At 52.6% G+C, this 24498-nt stretch overlaps 1 protein-coding gene across 1 annotated transcript in view; it reads right to left on the reverse strand.

Annotated features, from left to right (window-relative positions):
• The window catches only part of NOX4 (NADPH oxidase 4), a 33908-nt gene extending 9690 nt beyond the window's left edge, over window positions 1–24218 (reverse strand). Inside the window, 12 exon segments of the mRNA XM_078880447.1 lie at window positions 33–156; window positions 9770–9832; window positions 11164–11328; window positions 11664–11868; window positions 13487–13567; window positions 15136–15208; window positions 15587–15614; window positions 16682–16779; window positions 18181–18265; window positions 18859–18969; window positions 22054–22149; window positions 24085–24218. Coding sequence (XP_078736573.1) covers window positions 33–156; window positions 9770–9832; window positions 11164–11328; window positions 11664–11868; window positions 13487–13567; window positions 15136–15208; window positions 15587–15614; window positions 16682–16779; window positions 18181–18265; window positions 18859–18969; window positions 22054–22149; window positions 24085–24141 — 1186 coding nt within the window. The 5' untranslated portion in view covers window positions 24142–24218.
• Between the last annotated feature and the right edge of the window lie 280 nt (window positions 24219–24498).

Genomic DNA, 24498 nt, shown 5'->3' on the forward strand with positions numbered 1-24498 from the left:
GAGAAATGTAAACTCTCGTACACACATGTTATTAAAAGAAACGTACAAATAATCTCGGCGAAGTGTTGGTGAATTCGCAGCGTGGTCACACTTGCCTGTCCAGTCCCCAAGCACTCGCAAATGAATGGCAAAGTTCCCTTTCGAGTCTGGCGGGCACTGCAAAGACAAAGATCCCCCATGTAGCCTCTGACAGAATATCTGGGCAAGTGCCGTTAGCGAGCACCCACGAATGCTTGCAAGGCACACGAGGTGGCTGTTGTGGCCATAGCCCTCGTCTCCCCAAACGCCGATGCTTACCCACCGCACCGGGGACTCATTTCGGGCTGAGCCGACCTCGGCGTGTACCCAGCCGCTGTTATTTCGCCGCGGGTGGGAGTCCAACTCGCGTCGCCGGCTTCGAGAGCGCGGCGGCGCTACCCGCTAAGCCCGCGAGGGCGCAACGCTGTATCCCGCGCGGAAGAATCAACGGATCGCGTTGGTCGGCACGTTGCCGTGAGGTACCGCCGCCTTCTCCGGAGAGCCAGGGGCCTGGCGCCTCCGCACGCGACGCCCCCACGGGGACAGGGAGCTCCGCAGACATTTGCGTGAACCACCAACCCTCGCCGCCGCCGCCGCCGCTGCTGCTGCTGCCGCCTCCACAGGTGACAGAGCGGCCACGCTCATCGTAAGCCACCAACAGACAAAGAAAAAGGTTTTTACCCTCCCCTTGACCAATCACCAACCCGCACTGGCCATCGTAGTGGAGTGCTGTTTGTGCTCCTGTAATCCTGCGTGCGTTCAGAACGCGAATTGGGCGTAACGCGATTCACGTACGAGGGAACGCATTTTTGAAGAAGGCGGTTGCGAATTGGTCATGGCGCGGCCCTTTTGCCAGTATCCAAAATGATTAAGAAAAAGAATATGGTTTTACCCTTTCTGGCAATAAAACAGGAGTTGTGTTAAGATGTTAAAACACCAAACAGAAACCATTTGCAAGGAATCCTGTCTGCATTAACACCACACAGTACTTGTGGTGAACATGCAAACACAAAACATGCTTTGGTAGTATAATGTATTGTCTTTGAGACTGATTGGTCCACACCAGAGACAGCTTTCTTTAACCCCGTGTAGCCTTAACAGACTGTTGGGGCAAGTGCTGTTAGCGAGTAGCAGCACCTATAAAGGCCGGCACGGCACACGAGAGGGTGGTTGGCCAGCACCACGCTCGACCGCCTTTGTCTCCGCAGTAGGCGTCAGTGGTGTTGGCCGTGAGCGGGAATCAAACTCGGGTCGCCGGGTTCAAAGCGCAGTGTCGTGCTAACCGCTTCACCACCGCCGGTTGCCACAAACATCGTCTGAGAAGCCGCTAGCATGCCGACGGGATACACCATCCATACTACAGGTGGGTGAGATCGCGTAACAATATAAATGTGCCGTTAAACCCGCCACCGCCCGACACAGCCAATTAGTAAGGTTTGTCACGTAAACAGAACGTGCCAATTCGTTACTAGTTCAGCACACCGGTGTGTTGGAGAGCAAATCCACAACATTGACATCTCCTAGCCATCGTAGTGCCCATTCAGGGCCACAGTCGTGCTGCCGGGCGGCTGGCGAGCAAGCGTCTTCGGGCTGCGCCGCTTTGTCGTGTTGGTGGTACGATGTCTGACGTTCTGGGTGGCAGGCTGGCACAGCGGGTAACATCCTGCGCCTCACGGTAAGGTGCCATTCTGTGCGCGTTCTTCGCCTGTTCTGCACGGGTTTTTATTTAGGTCGTCTGGTCTCCTCCCATAGCTGAACCCCACCGCACCCACACAAGGTGACTTGGGTAGGACCCAACGCCTCCTGTACACCAGGCGAGGGAGTTAACATCGCATAGCCACCGCTGCGCCACATTTAGGAGGTTAGGGGCAGAGCTGAGCCCGCGATCGCTGCTGCGCTGGAGTCAGACACGAGACGTGAATGTGTTCTTGATGGATGTTTGTTATTTTTGGATGTTTGTGCTGGGTTACAGACCCCTCTAGGGTCCATTCTGGAAATCCTCCACACTATCTCGGTTTTCGGATGACAGTGGTGGATATGATTTTTATTGTTTTTTTTTGTATGATTTAAAACCAAAAAAATCGTGGCAGTTTAGGAAGTCAGAATGAGCAAACCAGTGCAATGAAGCTATTTTCATTTCAAGCTCATGTTGCTAAAACACACACTTGATATGTTGGTATAATACTCTCAGTAACCAGTCTGTCTGTGACTGTGTAGAGACTCCATCAGAGACCGCTCTGTCTGTGACTGTGTAGAGACTCCATCAGAGACCGCTCTGTCTGTCTGTGACTGTGTAGAGACTCCATCAGAGACAAGTCTGTCTGTCTGTGACTGTGTAGAGACTCCATCAGAGACAAGTCTGTCTGTCTGTCACTGTGTAGAGACTCCATCAGAGACCACTCTGTCTGTCTGTGACTGTGTAGAGACTCCATCAGAGACAAGTCTGTCTGTCTGTGACTGTGTAGAGACAGAGACAGACAGCTGTAGCAGAACACGCGTGCCAACGAGGGCACTCAATTGATTTGGATAATGTTTAAGTTGCCTGCAAAACTAGTGACTACTGGCCAAGACTAATTAGAGAATCTATCGAAAGTTAGAGAAATTAAAATAATTGTAACCATTCGGATAGCTACAGACTTAGTGCTGCTTGGAAGCAACATGTGCATGCATAATGTGCGTTGATCGCCATGTAAATAACACACTCGGCAATGGAAACCCATAGTCATTAATACACATTCCTTAACCCCCCCCCCCCACTTCGCGCAGGAAGATCACACAAGTGACGTCATCACATCTACCACTCCATTTAAGGAACGAAGCAGGTGGACTTCTCACAAATCTGGCCGTCGCCTGATGAAGCTGGTTGTAATTACTGGCGAAACGTCGTACTCAGATTGTAAATGTCGTGGCTTGGCTCTCCAACGCACCGGTGTTGCTGTACTAGTGACAAATTGACATGTTCTGTTTACGTGACAAACCTTACTAGTTGGCTGTGTCGGGTGGTGGTGGGCTTAACGACACATTTATATATTTACACGATCTCACCCAAAAAACCTCGAAGATGAACGGCATGGCGACCTGAGCAGTGGGCGGAGCTACCTGAGCAGTGGGCGGAGCCACCTGAGCAGTGGGCGGAGCTACCTGAGCAGTAGGCGGAGCTACCTGAGCAGTGGGCGGAGCTACCTGAGCAGTGGGCGGAGCTGCCTGAGCAGTGGGCGGAGCTAACCGGGTAGTGGGCGGAGCTACCCGGGTAGTGGGCGGAGCTAACCGGGTAGTGGGCGGAGCTACCTGCGTAGTCGGTGGGGCTATCTGGCGATCCGAGCATCCATTGTTAAGAGGGAAGGCCACTCACTCAAACTACGAAACAATGTTGTATTTTGCCAGGTAATGCCCAGTGAGCTATGCAAATATTTTTCAGAAGCGACCTGGCCACAAATGCTAGCTCAACGAAGTGGCTTATCGTGCGGAAACGTGTAGCAGCCCAATACTCTAAACGCGTGATGTTGGTTCGAAATGTGGAGGAAAAACCGGAGGACCCGGAGAAAAATCCACGCGACCACGTGGAGAGAGAGAGAGAGACACGCAAACTCCAAATATACAACGGGCATCAGGGTCGGGATCAACCCCATGACCTCCTGTACACCAGGCGAGATAGTTAACATCTCCTAGCCACCGTGATGATGATGATGAGAGAGACACGCAAACCCACAACTTCCTGTATACCAGGCGAGATGGTTAACATCTAGCCACTGTGATGATGATGAGACAGAGACTACAAAATACAAATATACAGCAGCAGGCGTCAGGGTCGGGATCAAACCCACAACCTCCTGTATACCAGGCGAGATAGTTAACATCTAGCCACTGTGATGATGATGAGACAGAGACTACAAACTACAAATATACAGCAGCAGGCGTCAGGGTCGGGATCAAACCCACAACCTCCTGTATACCAGGCGAGATAGTTAACATCTAGCCACTGTGATGATGATGAGACAGAGACTACAAACTACAAATATACAGCAGCAGGCGTCAGGGTCGGGATCGAACCCACGACCTCCTGTTCACCAGGCGAGGTAGTCAACATCTGTGTGGGGGCGGTGCTAGCGGTCGGGTGGGCGTGGCTATGTTTAACGAAAGTGGGAGGGGAGGGCGGCTGCCGCCAGCTGCACGCCGTGTCCCCGGGTTGAGCGTCCCAGAATAAGCTTCAAGTGGTGCGGCAGGGACACGCGAAAGCGCCGCCACCCGGAGGAAGCCGCGGCGTGTTGAGCTCGGCGTGAAGACGCGGCGAGCGAGCGAGCACGCCGCTCCGTCTCTGCGGTTCACCTTCCTGCCGCAGACAGCTGTGAAGAGCGGCCATGCGTTGAGAGACATCTGGAAGCACTTAACCCTCAAACATAACCCCCTGAGTGGGGGGGTTGTTAAGTGGGTGGATTGTTGTGTGGGGGGGGGTGGCGAGGCTGGGAGAGGGGTTTCCTGTGCGCCTGCTGCTGCTGCCTTCGCGAAGATGCAGGGGCAGCCCCGCAATTGCCTCCTCATGCCACTGCTGGGCGGCAGGGCCTCAAGTGGAGGGGCAGTTCCCTCTTGTAAGGCTCTAGGGGGCTGGACATGTCACGGCTCGAATGAAATAAAAATAACGGAATGGAACGCGACCGCGGGGTTCACGCCCGCCCAGGAGACGGAGCGGTGACATCAGCTCGCGAGCCGGCGCCGTGAGAGGTGGCGGTGGCTGGGCTCTCAAGCAGCAGTGGAGTGAACATGGCTGCCGACGATGACGATACGCTGGCATCACATTGCACACCGATGCCATGAGCGCAACTTTGGTGGGGTGGGGTATGTGGCGGCGTTATGCAACGCATCGAATCGGAATCAGAATATTTATTTATGGCGGAGGAATCCGATGAGTTATGAAGGTCTCTTCCACAGAAGTCCAGTCGGGGCCCAGTCGGCCACAAGGGGGGTCCCGAATCAACACATAGTATGAACATGTTCAGAATTTTTTTTCGAAAAAATGTGGATTCGTTAAAAATAACCTCCATGGATGGACCAAACCCCATTTAGGCATCTGGCTATCGTATCAATGAGAGCGGCACAAATTCGCGCGATCCACCCCCTTTGAGGAAATCCTAGAGCGGTGGGGCTGGCAAGAAAGCAAGACGCACGATAACTTAATCCTGATTTGAAGCTTAATCGTGAGCATTGCACCATTAAACGTGTTATTAGTACTGTTACTGTGAGCCTGTCTTCTTCTAAACCCAGCACACGGCGCAACTAAACTTAATATATATAGTTATATCCAACATGTTGTTGTATAAGGGTTAACAAAAAAAACATCCGTAGCAAATCCGGTAAAAGTGAGTCAGGAAGAATGGACGTAGGCCCACAGTCGTATCCCCCGTTGGCAAGAGGCCGTTGTGCCCCTGCTCGAGACCAGGGCGGCCGCTGTGCGCGCTTGGTCCAGGCGCACTGCTGCCCCTGACACGGGCACCGCCCCGGCCTGACGCTTGCCCACGGCACTTTACAAGCGACTGAGCGTCGTCGACGTCATCGTCTCTTTGGGTCGATCAATCGAGCAGCGGTACATAAACTGCCCCCCCACCCGCCACACCACCAACCCCTGCCACGGGAATGTGGAATGTCCACCGCTGTCTCCGGGGCGGCCGTCGGAGATGATTCCCACCTCGTCGCTCGTTTGCACGGGGAGGCGGCAGGCCGCGTCGTCTGGACCGAGAGCCGATTAAGACGTCAGCCGATGTTTGTACCGAGCCCCAGGGTGGTAGAGCAGCGCGGCGGCGGCGACGCAGCGAGAAGGTGCCGGGGTTCGACTCCCGACTCGGGCGCCTCTCCCTGTGTGGAGTTTGTGCTCTCTCTCTCTCCCCTACAGGGAGCCGACCGTCGACCGGATGAGAGACCGGTGGGGCCATGCGGCTGATTGTGGCCACCGATACACAAACGGTGCGTCCAAGATCCGGCGGCCTGCGCGTGCGCAGCCACGAACCCCAAACCGTGGAGCGCGTCGTGAACACTCAGCCGCTGCTGCCACTTCCACCGTCCACTCACTCCTTGAAAGGAGGAATGGACGAGATCCGCTTTGCTGAGTGGACAAGAACATCTAAACTTACATTATTAATCCGCCATTATGAATCCATACGAAAGAAGCTAACGATGAAAGCGAAGCGAATTAGCACGGTAACTGGCATTGGCCAAACATCCCAATGCTCAGATATCACCTGCAATTTGCCCAATAGGAATCACATGCAGCAACATCGCCCTCTACTGCAAAATACTGCCTCCTGAAAAATGATTTTACGAATGGAAAGAAAGTTAAAACTAAACTATTTTTCGATTTAAAGCTTTCGTGACTGCAGGGATTCATCTTCTTGGTTCTTTCGGTAAAGTCACGCACCACACTTGCGTTGTAGCCGAAACGTCGTGAGAATTATAGTATTATGTTTTATTATTTTATTATTTTATTACTTCCCTTCTACGTGACTTTACCGAAAGAACCAAGAAGATAAACTATTTTTCTTTTTCCAGGTAAGGCCCACTGAGCTATGTAGCTTTTTTTCTAAGCAACCTGGATATCACAAATGATTGCTCAACGAAGTTGCTTATCGCATGGAAATATATCGCGGCCAAACGCTCTAAACGCCTGCCGTTGATTCTAAATGTGGAGGGGAGAACCGGAGGACCTGGAGAAAAATCCACATGACCACGGGGAGAACACGTAAACTCCAAATATACAGCAGCAGGCGTCAGGGTTGGGATCGAACCCACGACCTCCTGCATACCAGGCGAGGTAGTTAACATCTCCAAAGCCACCACGATGATGATGAGAGAGAGAGAGACACGCCAACTTAAAATATATAGCAGGCATGAGCGTTGGGACCGAACCCACGACCTCCTGCATAGCAGGCGAGGCAGTTAACATCCCCTAGCCACGGTGGCGACCTCAGTGAGGTTGTCCTGGAGAAATATAAACAAGCGCAGTAATATTATTTCTCGACGTCGTATGAGCTCATTCCAGGCTGGCGAGCGTCGTGTAGGCGGCTGGCGGCCAGCGCGGGGCTCCGAGCGAGGTTCTGGTTTCTAGCGCCGGGGTCCTGGAGCTCGGTCAGGGACACTGAGCCAACATTCCCTCTGGGACGGCGCGAGTCTCGCCTTCTTCGGCCCGAACACCAACGCGGCGCGCTCGCTCTGTGGTGACGCAACGCGCTCGCTCTGTGGCAGAGGTCGCAACCGGGTACCCGATACCCGTACCCTACCCGATACCCGGCTACCCGTACCCGGCCGGGTACGGGTACGGGTACCCGTTTGCGACCCTGGTGCGGCCGGGTATGGGTACGGGTAGGCCGTGAGTCACTGGTGAGTAACCGTTTGTCACTCATTTCGAGTAGGGTACGGGTAGGGAACGGGTACCCGTACCCGGCTGGGTACGGGTACGGGTACCCATTTGCGACCCTGGTGTGGCCGGGTACGGGTAAGGAATCAAAACCCGTTTGCGACCTCTGCTCTGTGGTGACGTGACGCGCAAGGCGTGCAGACGGACAGGCTGACAACGTGGGACCTTTCTTGCCAGGATCAAAGTATAAAGATAGGTTTGACCCTTTCCGGCAATAAAAACGGTTGTGTTGAGATGTTAAGATGTCTTTGCGCTGTCCGCCTTTTGACGTTCTCTGGTCTAACAATGGTTGAGACTTGGCCCTCAAGAAGGCCGTCTCTGGTGTAGACCAACCAGTTTCAAAGAGAATGCACCGCACAATGCCAGGGAATGTTTTTGTTTGCATGCTCACCACAAGTACGTGTGGTTAATGCAGACACAATTACTCGCAGAAGGTTTCTGTTCGGTGTTTGGACGTCTTGGCAGCTGTCTTATTTACAGAAAGGGTCAGCACTCTTGTTACAGACAGCCTGACAGACAGACTGACTGACTGACAGACAGGTTTATAGACAGACAGGCTGATAGACAGACTGGCCGAGAGACAGATTGACTGATAGACAGACTGGCTGATAGACAGACAGACAGACTGACTGATAGACAGACAGACTGGCTGATAGACAGACTGACTGATAGACAGACAGACAGACTGGCTGATAGACTGACTGACAGACTGGCTGATAGACTGACTGACAGACAGGTTGACAGACAGACTGACTGACAGACAGACAGACTGACTGATAGACAGACAGACAGACTGACTGATAGACAGACTGACAGACTGGCTGATAGACTGACTTACAGACAGGTTGACAGACAGACTGACTGATAGACATACAGACAGGCTGATAGACAGACTGACAGACAGACTGACTGATAGACAGACAGACAGGCTGATAGACAGACTGGCCGAGAGACAGACTGGTTGAAAGACTGGCTGACAGACTGGCTGGCAGGCGAGCGCCCGGCAACTCGCGGTGTCGTTCCACCGTGGCTCGTGCGGCATAGTTGCTAGCAGGGACGCAAGGGGGGGGGGGGTGCCCGCAAGGTTATGCGACGATTTGGGGCCCAGTCGGCCACAAGGTGGTGGGGTGGGGGGCCCGATTCAAACAGATAAACAAGTAATAAAAAGTGTTTTTCCAACGATTGAACATAAATGTCAAAAAAATTAAAACATTTACAAGTGAAAAATAACAGTTCCCGAAGACGTATATCGTCAACTACAGTCGGCGCACACTGGCTGGTGTTTGTTCCTGCACACCGGGCGTTTTGTCAAACTCGCACGCAGTGTCGCTGTGAGACGATCTTCTTCTAAACCCAATTCACACCGGGGCAACTAAAATGATATATAGAGTTATAGCCTCACCGTGGACTGTTTGTAAACCTCGCAACAGCAACAAATATCGAGTCGTGATTGACGACAATGTTTACCCAACAGTGTGTAACGCACGTGACGTCACTCCACTTCGACCAGCCCCCCTCATTAATAATCATGAACAGGTGGGGTCCTCCACATGGACCCCCCCCCCATCAGTGATAATCATGAGCGGGTGACGTCACTCGACATGGGGGTAGGGGGCGAGGCGCCTCCTCCCCCCTCCTCGGCGTCAACTCACAACCCTCACTACGAAGGCAGAACAACCCTCACGTCACGCGACCTCCGTGACGCTGTTGAGACATCGAAGTAAAAAGGACGTTGTGATGAACAAGGGATTATAACCTTAAAATGAAGTAAGTCTGTGTCACCGCGCCCTTACAAACTGCACGCGAATGGATGCAATGGATATCACGTCGCGGTCTGCTTTTCGCTTGCAAGTTTCAGATTTACTGCAATACGCCCGTCCTTGGACGGGCAAAAGGCTCATAGTAGCAGTAGCAATAATAATAATGATGATGACGGTGATACCAATGATGGCTGAGAGGGAGCTACCACAGCAGCGTTGGTGGCGATCAGTGCACTCGACTCATCACCAGGAGGTCGTCGGCTCGATTCCATTTCCCGGCACGGCAGTTAAAAAAATGAAACTGGCGCAAGTTTCTAAAGTCCACCCACCACAGTAAAGTTTAGGAGTTTTTTTTGGGTTAGATCGCGTGAATATTTAAATCTGGTCGTTAACATCGCCACCGCCAGCCGACACAGCCAATCAGTAAGGTTTGTCACGTTAACAAAACGAGCCCAGTTAGTGACTAGTTTAGCGCAAACCGGTTGTGTGTTTGAGAGTAAACCCACGACATTTGCAGCTGTGAGTAGCGTGACGCTTCGCTGGTGATTGTTGTTGTTGTTTGGGCGTGCCGTGCGAGTGGCTCTCTTACCTCTGTGAGGGTGAATGGATGAGACTCAAACGTTGAGACACTTGGGCAATGTAGCAGCACGTACTAACTCACGCGCGCACACACACACGCACACGTGCGCACGCACACACGCACACGTGCGCACGCACACACGCACACGTGCGCACACACACACGCACACGCGCGCACACACACACGCACACGCGCGCACGCACACACGCACACGCGCGCACGCACACACGCACACGTGCGCACACACACACGCACACGCGCGCACACACACACGCACACGTGCGCACGCACAAAGACAAAGGTTCCTCCGTTTAGCCTTACGGAGCATTTGCTGTTCGTTAGCGAGCACCTATTAAGGCCGGCACGGCACGGGAGGCGGCGGCGGTGTGGCCAGCACCACGCCCGGCTCTGCCTTTTGTCTGACGTGGACATCGGGCAGCAGCACTCGTTTAAGGCTGCGTCATCCGTGGGGAGGTCAAGGACACTGATGGTTTGGCCATGGCCGGAAACGGAAGCCATAAATAAGAGCAGAGATTGGCTCATCCCTCGCGTAGCAGTGGCAATGGGACGAGGCATCTTTGTCTGCCGAGTTATCTTGTCGCGTGTATTCTCCATACCGACGCGAATTATAATTATCATCACCTTCATTGTTTTGCGTCTCGCTCAAATGAGCGGGAAGGCGGCGGTGAGCCAACCTCGCTGCATCTGGATACGAAGTCTGCGTTTGTTTGTTGTTCACCGGTTGGTTCTATCGCGAAGGTTCACACGATGTCACAAGTCCGACTGGTGGCAGGCTCTCCGCCCGCTGGTGCTTGAGCCCAGGAATCCTCCAGGCTGCTGTGGCTTCTGCCGAGCATCGCCGGTGTTTACATGACTTCGGCTCAAGCCTGGTAGGCTTCTCGTATATTTTTGCGTGTCCTTGCCGATGAGAAGTTTTCCTTGGGGGCGTTCCTCTCCGATGGGAATCGCAGCTCTACATCCTGAAAGCTTGTCGGAACTTTTTATTCTGATGCTTCAAAGGAATGTTAACACTTACGAGAATTTGCAACAACACCACAAGAAATGTGCCTCCAGGCTCTGGAGACCACCTGGAGAAGATTCCAGGCGCGCGTTGACAATGATGGCGAACAAGTGGAGACTCTTTGATTTTTAAAGCTATTAACATGTATTTGTTATCATGTTACGGTGTAGTATCCGTTCTTTTCCCATGAAAAACGATAATCCCATATAAGTGTTAACATTTTTTTGAAGCACGCTGTATTGTTTGAGGCGTCGGCTGTTGTGATGGCTCAAAATTGCCGCAGTGCCGTTTGCACGAATGAGGCCGTGTAAATGCGAACCATTAATTATTTTAATTACGATTAAGAGCCCCGGACTGCCGACATGGGGGTTCGTCTGCTTACCTGGCCCGGCCGGGCGGCGAAGCCCGGCCTGAGCATGCGGATCTCCAGGACGTTGCCTGGGTGCTGGGCGGCCGAGGTGACGGTGACCGCTCGGCTGCTGCGGATGAAGCGGTAGACTCGCTCGGCGCAGTAGAGGCACAAGGGGCCCGACACCCACAGCCAGGCCTGCCGCCACCGCCACCGCCGATCGGCCGGGAGATTGACGCAGCACAGGCGGTGGAGATGGAGGGAGAGGCAAGCGGGAGACAGGTGGAGGGGTCAACCTGCAATGTAGGTTTCCATAGCGGCCGCTGCTACTACGATTGAGTCCGTTGTTGGTGTCCGGGCTGGGCCACGTGGTGGTGGGTGGGTCGTTTAATTCGAACGTTCTTGTCGTGAACCCTCCACCGCCCGACGCGATTTTGGCATTCACAGATATTATTAGCGCGGGAACAGCTGCAGACCGCGGTTAAAACACCGAGATGCACGCACGGTGCGGGGGGAAACCTTCCCACACCCACCTCGGGAATTTGCGACTGAAATCTGGGCAGCTCACGGCATTCCACCCCGGAGTTCTTCGCCATCCCTGGCTCCGGCTCGGCAAATCCCTCGGGAAGGGGCTCAGGAATGCCGACGCCGGGAAGCGATGTGGCGTTGCCGGGCCGCCCGTGTGTATCGCATCCCGGCGGATGTTCCAGGAGGTTTGTTTGCACTTTGAGAACTCCGCTGTAATAGACAAGGGAGATGCATTCATTCATTTGTTATAATCATTACTGTTGCTGCGCCCGTGTGCCCGGGAAGCCTCGCGTAGTCCCAAGCCTCGCTCTCAGCAGGGTCCTGCCAGGTCTCTGTGGTAGGGGGCCACGATTGCAATGTGGCATCACTAATTGAGTAATTGTAAAGCACATTTTAAAATTGTATTCGTGATGAAGGTTTTCTGGGTTAGATCGGCGTAAATATAAATGTGTCGTGAAACCCACTACCATCCGACACAGCCAGTTAGTAAGGTTTGTTATGTAACAAAAAACATCTTCTTGGTTCTTTCGGTAAAGTCACGTAGAAGGGAAGTAATAAAATAATAAAAAATAAAAATAAAACATAATAAAACAATTCTCACGTGTCCTGCAATTCACATTACTTCTCGCAGCGAATTGCAGGACACGTGAGAATTGTTTTATTATGTTTTATTTTTATTTTTTATTATTTTATTACTTCCCTTCTACGTGACTTTACCGAAAGAACCAAGAAGATGAATCCCTGCAGTCACGAAAGCTTTAAATCGAAACAAAAAACATGCCAATTAGTTACTACTTCAGCCCACCGGTGTGGTGGAGAGTAAATGCACAACATTCACAATTTGAATACGACGTCTCGCTGGTAATTACATCCAGCATCATCGGGCGATTTAGCCGGACAAAATACGTGACAAACGTTACTAATTGGCTATGTCGGGTGGTGGCGGGTTTACAACACACTTATACTGACGCGATCTCACCCGTAAAACCTTCATTATGAAGAATATTGGTCGCTAAATGTTCAAATTTGGCAACATTTTGTTCGGGACCAACGTCACAACGACGCCACCGCACCTTCACAGTCGCCTCCTTTCCTCCTGCCAGACGCCTTGGCTGTTACAAGCCGGCTCCTGATCTCCAGGGGTCACTCTCACAGTCTCATCAACAACAACAACAACCGCCATTCGCCACCAAGTGACGGTGACATCACCACGGCGCTTGTGCCAGGCTGTGTGCACTGTAAGGCCACGTGACTGACTGAGATGACTGACCGATGCACCACCTGTGCCCCCTACTGTGCCAACTTGCTGTGTTTTAGCCACCCCTGCGCTCCGCTCGTTGTTTTGAGCGTCTCTCCTCTGCCCTCTGTTGTTGCTGGAGGGCGACTGCCTACAACTGCCCACCACCTACAACTGCCCACCACCTACAACTGCCCCCTGTGGTCGTTGAGCTCTGTGGGTGCCACTCCTGCCCTCCTCCTCCTCCACCATGCACCCACGTCCCACCCATCCCGATCATGTGTGTCTCTCCCCGTGGTCGCGTGGATGTTTTCTCCGGGTCCCGTGGGGTTTTCCGTCCACGCATTTGGCCGCTGTACATTTCCACGTGATCGTAACCCACTTGGTCGAGCTCTCATTTGCAATAGCCAGGTCGCTTCTCGAACCATCGAGCTGTATAGTGGCTCAGAGAGGCCTTACATGGTGACGTAAAACATTAAAGTACGGCGAGCTTAGTTCAGTACTTTCCTGCCCATACGTTCTACTCACAACCTCCAAATTTGCCTGCCCTATCCTCTGTGACGTCAAGGACGGTGTTCCGTGTCGGTTCACCCGGTCGCGTGCAGCAGCAGCAGCAGGAAGAAGACGAGGTAGAGGCTGTGGGTGTACCAGAAGACGTTGTAGGAAGTCACTCTGCAAGTCAAAGGGGACAGCAAGCCGTCAGGTGATTACATTTTGAAAGGAAGCTTCCACAGCATGTGGCGTCATCGTCAGCATCGTCGTCGTCGTCACCAGCAATGGTCGATCCACTGAGCTACCATTTGTGGCCAGGTCGCTTTTGAACAATAAGTTAACACCTCAGTGGGCTTTGTCTGGTAGGATGGGGATGGTTGAGTGTGTATTGTGTTTATTTGGGTGATTTGTTTACCTTTCTTGTACTCTCCTATCATGTTTTTGCACTGTTTGTTGTTGTGACTTCCTTACCCCGTGCCCGACTGGACATCTGTGAATAAAGAGCTTCATAGCTCATCGGATTCCTACAGTGTGAATAAATATTCAGATTCTGGATGAAGGCCTCCTGACCAAGCCACGCAGAGCTATATCACTCAGTGGGCCTTGCCTGGTAAACAAAAATACAATAGTTCATAGAATGTAACAATCCCCGCGGGGCGTTCTCTCCTCGCGAGTTCATCTCATCATCGTCGCTCCGTCTCCTGCTTGGGCGTCACGTCCTCTCGGGCGCGTTCCGTTCCTGGGCTGCCACCCGGCGATTATTGTTCTTGGCCCATCGGCCAACATCCCCCCTAGAAGTGGCGCACCCGGCTGTTTGTGCAGCAGTGGTCAATGGAGGTGAGGCTCTCGGCATCAGCGTCAGTGTAATGGTCTCAGTGTTAGATCCCTAGTAATAGGATCTCAGTGTGAGGATCTCAGTGTGAGGATCTCAGTGTAATGGTCTCAGTGTGAGGATCTCAGTGTAATGGTCTCAGTGTGAGGATCTCAGTGTGAGGATCTTGGTGTTAGGATCTCAGTGTGAGGATCTAAGTGTGAGGATCTCAGTATTGGGATCTCAGTGTGAGGATCTCAGTGTGAGGATCTCAGTGTGAGGATCTCAGTGTGAGGATCTCAGTGTGAGGATCTCAGTGTGAGGATCTCAGTGTTGGGATCTCAGTGTGAGGATCTCAGTGTGAGGATCTCAGTGTGAGGATCTCAGTGTGAGGATCTCAGTGTGAGGATCTCAGTGTGAGGATCTCAGTGTGAGGATCTCAGTGTTGGGATCTCAGTGTGAGGATCTCAGTGTGAGGATCTCAGTGTGAGGATCTCAGTGTGAGGATCTCAGTGTGAGGATCTCAGTGTGAGGATCTCAGTGTTGGGATCTCAGTGTTGGGATCTCAGTGTGAGGATCTCAGTGTGAGGATCTCAGTGTGAGGATCTCAGTGTGAGGATCTCAGTGTGAGGATCTCAGTGTTGGGATCTCAGTGTGAGGATCTCAGTGTGAGGATCTCAGTGTGAGGATCTCAGTGTGAGGATCTCAGTGTGAGGATCTCAGTGTGAGGATCTCAGTGTAATGGTCTCAGTGTGAGGATCTCAGTGTGAGGATCTCAGTGTGAGGATCTCAGTGTGAGGATCTCAGTGTGAGGATCTCAGTGTGAGGATCTCAGTGTGAGGATCTCAGTGTTGGGATCTCAGTGTGAGGATCTCAGTGTGAGGATCTGCCGTGTAGCGGTCTGAGTGACTTTCAGCGGCAGGAGTGAGTGCGCCACCTGATCTGTCGAGTGGATGAAGTTCCGATCAGGAAGAGGATGACGACCATGAGGATCCCCGTAACACCTGGGACTGAGCGACACAAAGACAAACATCCCCCGTGTAGCCTTAACAGACTGTTGGGGCAAGTTAGCCAGTAGCACCTATGAAGGCCGGCACGGCACACGAGGGGGTGTGTGGCCAGCACCACGCCTGTCCACCTTTGTCTCCCCAGTGCTGATATTTCAAAATCAGAAAATGTATTTTTCCTGGAGGAATCCGAAGAGCTATAAAGCTCTATTTCACAGAGGTCAATTCACTGATGTCGGTTGTGAGCGTGAATGGGACTTGTGTCGCCGGGTTCGAAGCACACTCCGCTAACCAACGCGCCACCGCTCACCATTAACATAAACACACGCGCGCACAAACGTCCGTTTTGCATTTGTTTTAAATGTGAATCCAAAAACATACCCGTTGTGAAAAGGATTTTCCTTGGATCCTGAAAATAGATGCATATTGTGTCAATTGAACTGCATTCACTGCCACTCACAAAACGCCGAGCAGAGTGGATCACCGTGCGGGGATTCGCGCCGCTGCTGCTGCTGCTGCGGCTCTCTCCGACGTTTTGCTACCCAGAATAACAATGCCTCCCCACCGCATACAATGCAGCTTTGTTTGACCAAACGTGGCGTCTGTTCCCCTGCAACGCTGTAGTGGTTCGCGTTCCTGAAGAACGCCGCGTTATGGAACTATCGCGTTACAATAAATACAATATGTAATTTAGGGGTAGAGCACAGTCCGTGATAGCGCGTGAGATGCGTACACAGGCCGAACAAAGACTGAGTTGCGTGGGTAGCGTCTAGAATCATCCAGCAGCATCCCAACGCCTTGTTGTGTGATGCTAGGTAGCATGTAGAATAATCCAGCAGCATCCCAACGCCTTGTTGTGTGACGCTAGGCCGAGGCAGCCGTACGACTGCTCATTCCTGTTTGCACGACGTAGTTCCGTCCGCTCAATCGCGTTATAACCAAATTGATGAAAAAACAAGAATAGGTTTTACCATTTTTGGCAATAAAATAGCTGTTAAGGGTAAACCATATTCTTATTCTTAATCATTTTGGATGCCGGCAAAAGGGCCGCGCCATAACCAATTCGCAACCGCGCTTTTCAAAAAATGCGTTCCCTCGTACGTGAATCGCGTTATACCCAATTCGGGTTCCGAACGCACGCAGGATTACAGGATTACAACGGACATCACTTCGCTACGATGGCAGTGCGGGTTGGTGAAGGGAAGGGGTATCGAGGTAGAGTACAACTATGGATGTCGCTGGACTGCCCGCAGCTTCGTGCTCGTACCCGGCGCGTGTGCGTGGGGAGGGCAGGAGCCGATTCGGATCTCGCTCGCCACCCACGTCACAGCCGTGGCCGGGAATGCAATCGGACTCTTCGCATCATTTGCACGAAGCATCGAGAATCGATTTGTGAGCGCGAGAGTCAATTCGAATTCACAGTCAAATGCGATCTTGACTTCACTCCTAAATATTCTCCCCCTCCAAACTGCTCACCTCGTTTCGATATCGCACGACATTGATTTCGGGAAACTGCGATGAGTGATGGGCGGAGAAGTTCCAGGCATTGACCATGTGTGCTGCGCAGTGCACGCCTGCAGGGAGGGGCGAGAGGGGGGGGGGAGTCGGGGGCGTGAGGTCACATGGCCACGGCCTCCAGAAGTCTGTGGGAGGGGCTGAGTCGGAGTCAGGGGGGGGGGGGCACGTGGTGGTCTGGCAGCATCTTCCTCGCTCTCCGTGCACGGCGGTGGTGCATCGGGTGTCTACGGATGAAATTCACCACTTTACAAATGTAAACTATCGTTGAAAAATTCTAGTATGTTTTAACCTTTCTAGCAATAACACAGGTGGTGTTAGGATGTTCAATTAGCAAATATAAACCTTTTTGCAAGGCATCAAGTCTGCATTAATCACACGTTACTCGTGGCAATAGATGCAAACAAGTATGCTCTGATAATTATATATCCATTGGCGTGGGCCAATCAGTTCCAAGGGCAATGCATGTCTATTATCAGAGCAGACTTGATGCCTCGCAAAAGGTGTCTATTTGGTGTTGGAACATCTTAACACAACTCCAGTTGTATTGCCAGAAAGGGTCAAAACCGATTCTTATTTTTCATCATTTTTGAAACTGTCAAAAAGTTACTATGTCATTGGCATAGCCTGGCTTGCGCAGAGTGAAAAAGACCAAGCGGTCTCCACACACACGCGCACACACACTCACATACACACATACACACACACTCACATACACACACACTCACATACACACACACTCACATACACACACACTCACATACACACACTCACACTCACATACACACATACACACACACTCACATACACACACACTCACATACACACACACTCACATACTCACACTCACATACACACATACACACACTCACATACACACACACTCACACACACTCACATACACACACACACGCACACACACACACTCACACACACTCACACACACACACACACATACTCACATACACACACACTCACACACACTCACACAACACTCACACACACACACACACGCGCACACACACTCACACAACACTCACACACACTCACACACACTCACACGCACACACACGCGCACACACACGCGCACACACACTCACACACACTCACACACACTCACACACACACACGCGCACACACACACTCACACACACTCACACACACTCACACACACACGCGCACACACACTCACACACACTCACACACACTCACACACACACACGCGCACACACACACTCACACACACTCACACACACTCACACACACACGCGCACACACACTCACACACACTCACACACACTCACACACACACGCGCACACACACTCACACACACTCACACACACTCACACACACACGCGCACACACACTCACACACACTCACACAACACTCACACACACACACACACGCGCACACACACGGGATGGTGCGATGGTTTTTGAAAGGGTGGCGGCACGTCACCTGTGAACAGGGCGATGGCGATCCCGCACGCGACGTGGAATGATTTGTTCCGATCCAGAAGCCTCCGGGTTCCACGACTCGTCACCTGCCCAGGCGAGGCACACGGTCAGCAGGTTGGCTACGTACGGTGCGAAAGAAGTTCACCGTGTGTACGTACACAAACACGTACACAAACACGTACACAAACACGTACACAAACACGTACACAAACATGTACGCACGCGGGCTCACGGTGACGGAAGCAACAACCCAAGGCATGAAAACAAAGCACCTCCTCCCGTGGCCGTGACCTCGTGGGTTGTACCTCGTGTTGGCCGCAGCGTAACATTGCTTTAAACTCACGACTTCCAGGACGTTATAAACTAGACTGTTTGATTTACCAGGTAAGGCCCACTGAGCGATGTAGATTTGTTTTTCATAAGCGATCTGGCTATCACTTTTAATAGCTCAACGAAGTGGCTTATCATCACGCGGACATCTAGAGCAGCAGCCAAATACTGTAAATCATACGATGATTCTAAATGTGGAGGGGAAAACCGAAGGACCGGGAGAAGGATCCACGCGACCACGGTGAGAAGATGCATTGGTGGTGGTTTGTGGTTGGTGGTGGTGGTTGGTGGTCGTGGTTGGTGGTTGGTGGTGGTTGGTGGTGGTGGTTTGTGGTTGGTGGAGACTCACCCTCCGTGATCCCCGCAGCAGCGCAAGCGTGGTGCGGCACATGGGCAGCAGGATGAGGGCGCAGTTGAGGTTGATTGCGGAAGCTGAGGCACGGCTAAGGCACAATCCTAGCTGATGGAAGGAGACCCCCCCATTGAGACACCGACACGCACGGGCACCCCACCCCCCCCAACTGCGACAAATACCCCCCCGGTAGCAACACTTGCTCCGAGGGGCTGTCAAGACAGAGCGTGGGGCAAGTGTCGCTGCCGGGCACCGATGGAGGTCGTCACGGCACACCGATGAAGGTCGTCATGGCACACTGATGAAGGTCGTCACGGCACACTGAGGAAGGTCGTCACGGCACACTGATGAAGGTCGTCACGGCACACTGATGAAGGTCGTCACGGCACACTGATGAAGGTCGTCACGGCACACCGATGAAGGTCGTCACGGCACACTGATGAAGGTCGTCACGGCACACTGATGAAGGTCGTCACGGCACACTGATGAAGGTCGTCACGGCACACCGATGAAGGTCGTCACGGCACACTGATGAAGGTCGTCACGGCACACCGATGAAGGTCGTCACGGCACACGGATGAAGGTCGTCACGGCACACTGATGAAGGTCGTCACGGCACACTGAGGAAGGGCGGGTGGCCAACGTCACCCGCGCCCGGTGCTCGTTTCAGGCCGAGCCGATCTAGGGGGAGACCCACTACGCCGCCTCTCCCCACACGCACAAAGATCCCCCGTGTAGCCTTAACAGACTGCAGGGGCAAGTGCTGTTAGCGAGAACCTATAAGGCCGGCACGGCACACGAGTGGGTGGGTGGCCAACACCACGCCCGGCCGCCTTTGTCTCCCCAGTGGCGGTGTTTATACATCGCACCGGGTACTCATTTGAGGCTGAGTCGACCTAGGGGAGGCCCAGGACCGGTTAAGGCAATCGCCACCGGTGTTTGTCGTGAGCGGGAATCGAACCCGGGTCGCCGGGCTCGTAGCGCAGCGTAGCGCTAACCGCTGCACCACCGCTCCCCAAGGACACACCCGCAGACACATTCCACGCACCAATTCGCGCAGACACTTGACACAAACATGAATCCCACTGGGACACGCGATGACAGGTGAGGGCCTTGATGCTGCTGGGTTGTGTCTCTCTACGTGGCCCCTAGAAGTGCAATGCACTTGGTCTATCATCATCATAGTCGTCATCACCATCATCACCATCATCACCATCATCACCATCCTCATGACCATCATCATCACCATCATCATCACCATCATCACCATCATCATCACCATCATCAACGTGACCATCATCACCATCATCACCATCATCACCACCATCATCATCACCATCATCATCACCATCATCATCACCATCATCACCATCATCATCACCATCATTACCATCATCACCATCATCATCACCACCGTCATCATCACCATCATCATCATCACCATCATCACCACCATCATCAACATCATCACCATCATCATCACCATCATCATCACCATCATCATCACCATCATCATCATCACCACCATCATCACCATCATCACCATCATCACCATCATCATCACCATCATCACCATCATCATCACCATCATCATCACCATCATCACCACCATCATCATCATCACCACCATCATCACCATCACCACCATCACCATCATCACCATCATCACCATCATCATCACCACCATCATCACCATCATCATCACCATCATCACCATCATCAACACCATCATCATCACCATCATCACCATCATCATCACCATCACCATCATCATCATCACCATCATCACCATCATCACCATCATCACCATCACCATCATCATCATCATCACCATCATCATCACCATCATCACCACCATCATCACCATCATCACCATCATCACCACCATCATCATCACCATCATCACCATCATCATCACCATCATCACCATCATCAATGTCACCATCGTCACCGTCCACGTCCCAGGGCTGTCGTCACCCCGGGCCCAGAACGTCCCTCCCCGCGTCTCGCTCCTCAGGCCCCACGTCGCGTCACCCTCTCGGGGACTCCTCTCCCGCTCCTCCTCCTCGTCACGCGAGGGGCGATGCTGCGGCTGGGAGACGCCGCCAGGTGGTGGTGGACGCCACTCGGGAGCCGGCTCTGCTGAGTTTCTCCAGATCTCTCCAATTTATATCAAAATTTAATGGGATTGTCTCAGATTTTTTTCTTCAAGATATCCCAGAATGCTTTGAGAATTTTTTTCTCTCCAAGATTTCTCCAGATTGAGAATTTCTTTGATTTCCCCGAATTTTCTTGAACTTTTTCTCCACATTTCTCTGATCGCTCTTCATTTGTTTCCCCAAAATTCTCTCGGATATTATTCTGGATTTTTTTTACTTTCAAATAAAAGATCTCCAGATTTCGATGAATCTCATTGAACTCTCCTCCCAGATTAATTCCAAACTTCCAGAATTCTCGTCCAGGTATCTCAGAATTTCCTCGCATTTTTGTGCAGATTCATTTGCTCACAATTTTAAGTTTTCTTTAAAAATTTCCTCGCAAAAGTAATTAGTTTCAAATCTTTTCCAACGACCTCAGGCAATGCATTAAAAAAACTAGGCCACTGTCAGACAGCCCTCCCTACTCCTCAACGACGCATCTTGCTAAAAACAATCGCCCCACACCGTCTCGCTCCTCCATCTAGGACAGGGCTGGGGAACCTTTTTTTCTGCCAGGGGCCATTTGGATATTTATAACATCATTCGCGGGCCAGACAAAATTATCAACTTTAAAATTAGCCCGTGAGATTTGGTTAAACATTTAATTAACTCGCCCCTAATGCGATGGCTGGAACTGCTTCTCTTTGGCGAGGCGTGTGATGATGGTAGCTGGTGTTGATGATGTTGCTGCTACTCGCAACTGCTTTTCCAGGTTGTCTTCTAGATGTATTTAATTTCGAGTCCCGCCTGCGGTTGCCTTGGCAGGGCCACACCAAGTGATTTTGCGGGCCTCATACGGCCCGCGGGCCGGACGTTCCCCACCCCTGGTCTAGAAGAAGCCCGCTGACTTCCCCATGGCTCCCACGTGGGTTAACAACGAAAATAAATGTCTCGGGCAGCTGCAGCGGCACGAAAAACCAGTTCCGGACAGCTAAAGTGTCAAGGGGCGGGCGCAGGTTGGGGGAGAGCGCTCAGGCGCATCGGCAGGTCTCACCCCCAGCATCTTGTGCAGGTAGTAGTACTCTGGGCCGTAGTAATAGAGCAGGAACGTGCGGCAGAAGACGAAGGTGGTGGCAGCCATCCACAGCATCTGTGTGGACACCGACACGCGCGGCACACAACCACAGAGGGGGAGGGATGCGAGCGGATTGCACGGGCGAGCGGAGGATACCCGATTATTGTCTCCCGACACTCAACCGACCCGACGCGTGCCGCTGGACGGGAGGTGATGGGAGGGGCTTGGTGATGTCATCGGCTTACGGGGGGCGGGGGGGGGGGGGTCCTGCCGTGGGTGGGTGAAGGAAGCCGCTATGTTTCAAGGGGAACCCGAGTAATTGATGACCAAAGAGAGCGTACTCGATTATATTTCCACCACTCTCTCTTTTCACGGCGGATTTTGGCGGCGTCTGGAAGGCTCTTCCTTCCGTACGTAACATTGACACGATGAATCGACTAAAGCAGTGGTTCTTCACCTTTTCTGCAGCCTGGGCCACTTTGGTTCTTAATCGTCACAAGACGCACAATGTTCATAGCCACGTGGGGTTTGATGAAACAAAAGTAAGTTGCAGCTAACGTGCCCGGGCTTAATTTGTGTTTTTGATGATTTACCTTCAACAAAAGATCTGGCCACGTCTCGCACCCCCAGAAAGGGCATCTCGCACCCCAGGTCAACAAGAAGAAGGAGAAGAACCACTGCACTAAAGATATGCGGGGACATTGTCATTGTGGTGAGTCGGGGGACCACTCTGGGAACCGAGTCGCGAGGAGTCTCTGAGCCTCTCGCGAGACCCACGGCGGCGAGCACCTCACTCCAGCAAGCGACCCGGCTCCAGCTCCAGGCCACGACAACAGCAGCAGCAGCATCAGTAACAGCATCATCATCAGCATCATCATCAGCATCATCATCAGCAGCAGCATCATCATCAGCATCATCATCATCATCAGCAGCATCATCATCAGCAGCAGCAGCAGCATCATCATCATCAGCAGCATAATCATAATCATCAGCAGCATCATCAGCATCATCATCAGCAGCAGCATCATCATCATCAGCATCATCATCAGCATCATGATCATCAGCAGCATCATCAGCATCATCATCATCATGACCATCAGCATCATCATCAGCAGCAGCAGCTTGTGCTGTCACGCCCCACAGCCGCGGGCTGTGGAATCCGGCACAAGAACAAAGACAAAGCTCTCCCGTGTAGCCTTGCGCACACTCTGTTAGGGGCAAGTGCTGTCAGCGAGCTCCTGTGGAGTCCGGAACGGGGTAGGGGGGGGGCAGCACCACGCCAGGCTCCAGGTGCTCATTTGAGGCTGAGTCGACATAGGGGAGGCCCAGGACCGGCGCAGATCGCCGTCGTCCTCACTCGTGGTGGTGGCCGGGACTCTCACCCGAGGCTGTGTGTATGTGTGTGTGTGTACACGCTGTGTGTGTGTGTACACGCTGTGTGTGTGTATGTGTGTGTGTACACGCTGTGTGTGTGTACACGCTGTGTGTGTGTATGTGTGTGTGTACACGCTGTGTGTGTGTGTACACGCTGTGTATGTGTGTGTGTACACGCTGTGTGTGTGTGTACACGCTGTGTGTGTGTGTGTACACGCTGTGTGTGTGTACACGCTGTGTGTGTGTGTACACGCTGTGTGTGTGTGTGTGTACACGCTGTGTGTGTGTATGTGTGTGTGTACACGCTGTGTGTGTGTACACGCTGTGTGTGTATGTGTGTGTGTACACGCTGTGTGTGTGTGTACACGCTGTGTGTGTGTACACGCTGTGTGTGTGTGTACACGCTGTGTGTATGTGTGTGTGTACACGCTGTGTGTGTCTGTGTGTGTGTGTACACGCTGTGTGTGTGTGTCTGTGTGTTGTCTGTGTGTGTCTGTGTGTTGTCTGTGTGTGTCTGTGTGTGTCTGTGTGTGTGTCTGTGTGTGTCTGTGTGTTGTCTGTGTGTTGTATGTGTGTTCGTAGGTGCACGCCCCAACTCGCCGTGTCGGGGAGCCATTCCCTGCGAGTGATCCTTACCAGGCAGCAGTGCTTCCACACTTCGTTGAAGACCCAACTCCTGAGCGGCATAGCCATTGTTGCGAGCCGGCCCCTCTCTCTCTCTCCCCCCTGTCTCCCCGCTGTCTCTCTGCCCGTCTCCTGCCCGCCGCGTGGGTGCGGCAAAAGTGGCCGTGTGCGTGCCGACTGCTCTGCTGCGTCCCACAGGGTCGAGTATCAGCAGCACACTGACCAACACCACCCCAGCCCTCATCTCCTCCTCCCCATCTCCCTCCCCCCAGCCCCAGCCCCCCAGCCCCCAGCCTCACTTCCCCTACCCCCGCACCGAGACAAAGGACGTCAGAGGGCTTTCATCCTGGCCACGATGTTCGGCTGGCTGCTGTTAGCGAGCGCCTGTTGAGTCGTGCGTTGGGTGCCGATGGTGATTGACGGCCT

This window comes from Lampetra fluviatilis, chromosome 57 (assembly GCF_964198595.1).
Source record: "Lampetra fluviatilis chromosome 57, kcLamFluv1.1, whole genome shotgun sequence".
NCBI lineage: Eukaryota > Metazoa > Chordata > Hyperoartia > Petromyzontiformes > Petromyzontidae > Lampetra > Lampetra fluviatilis.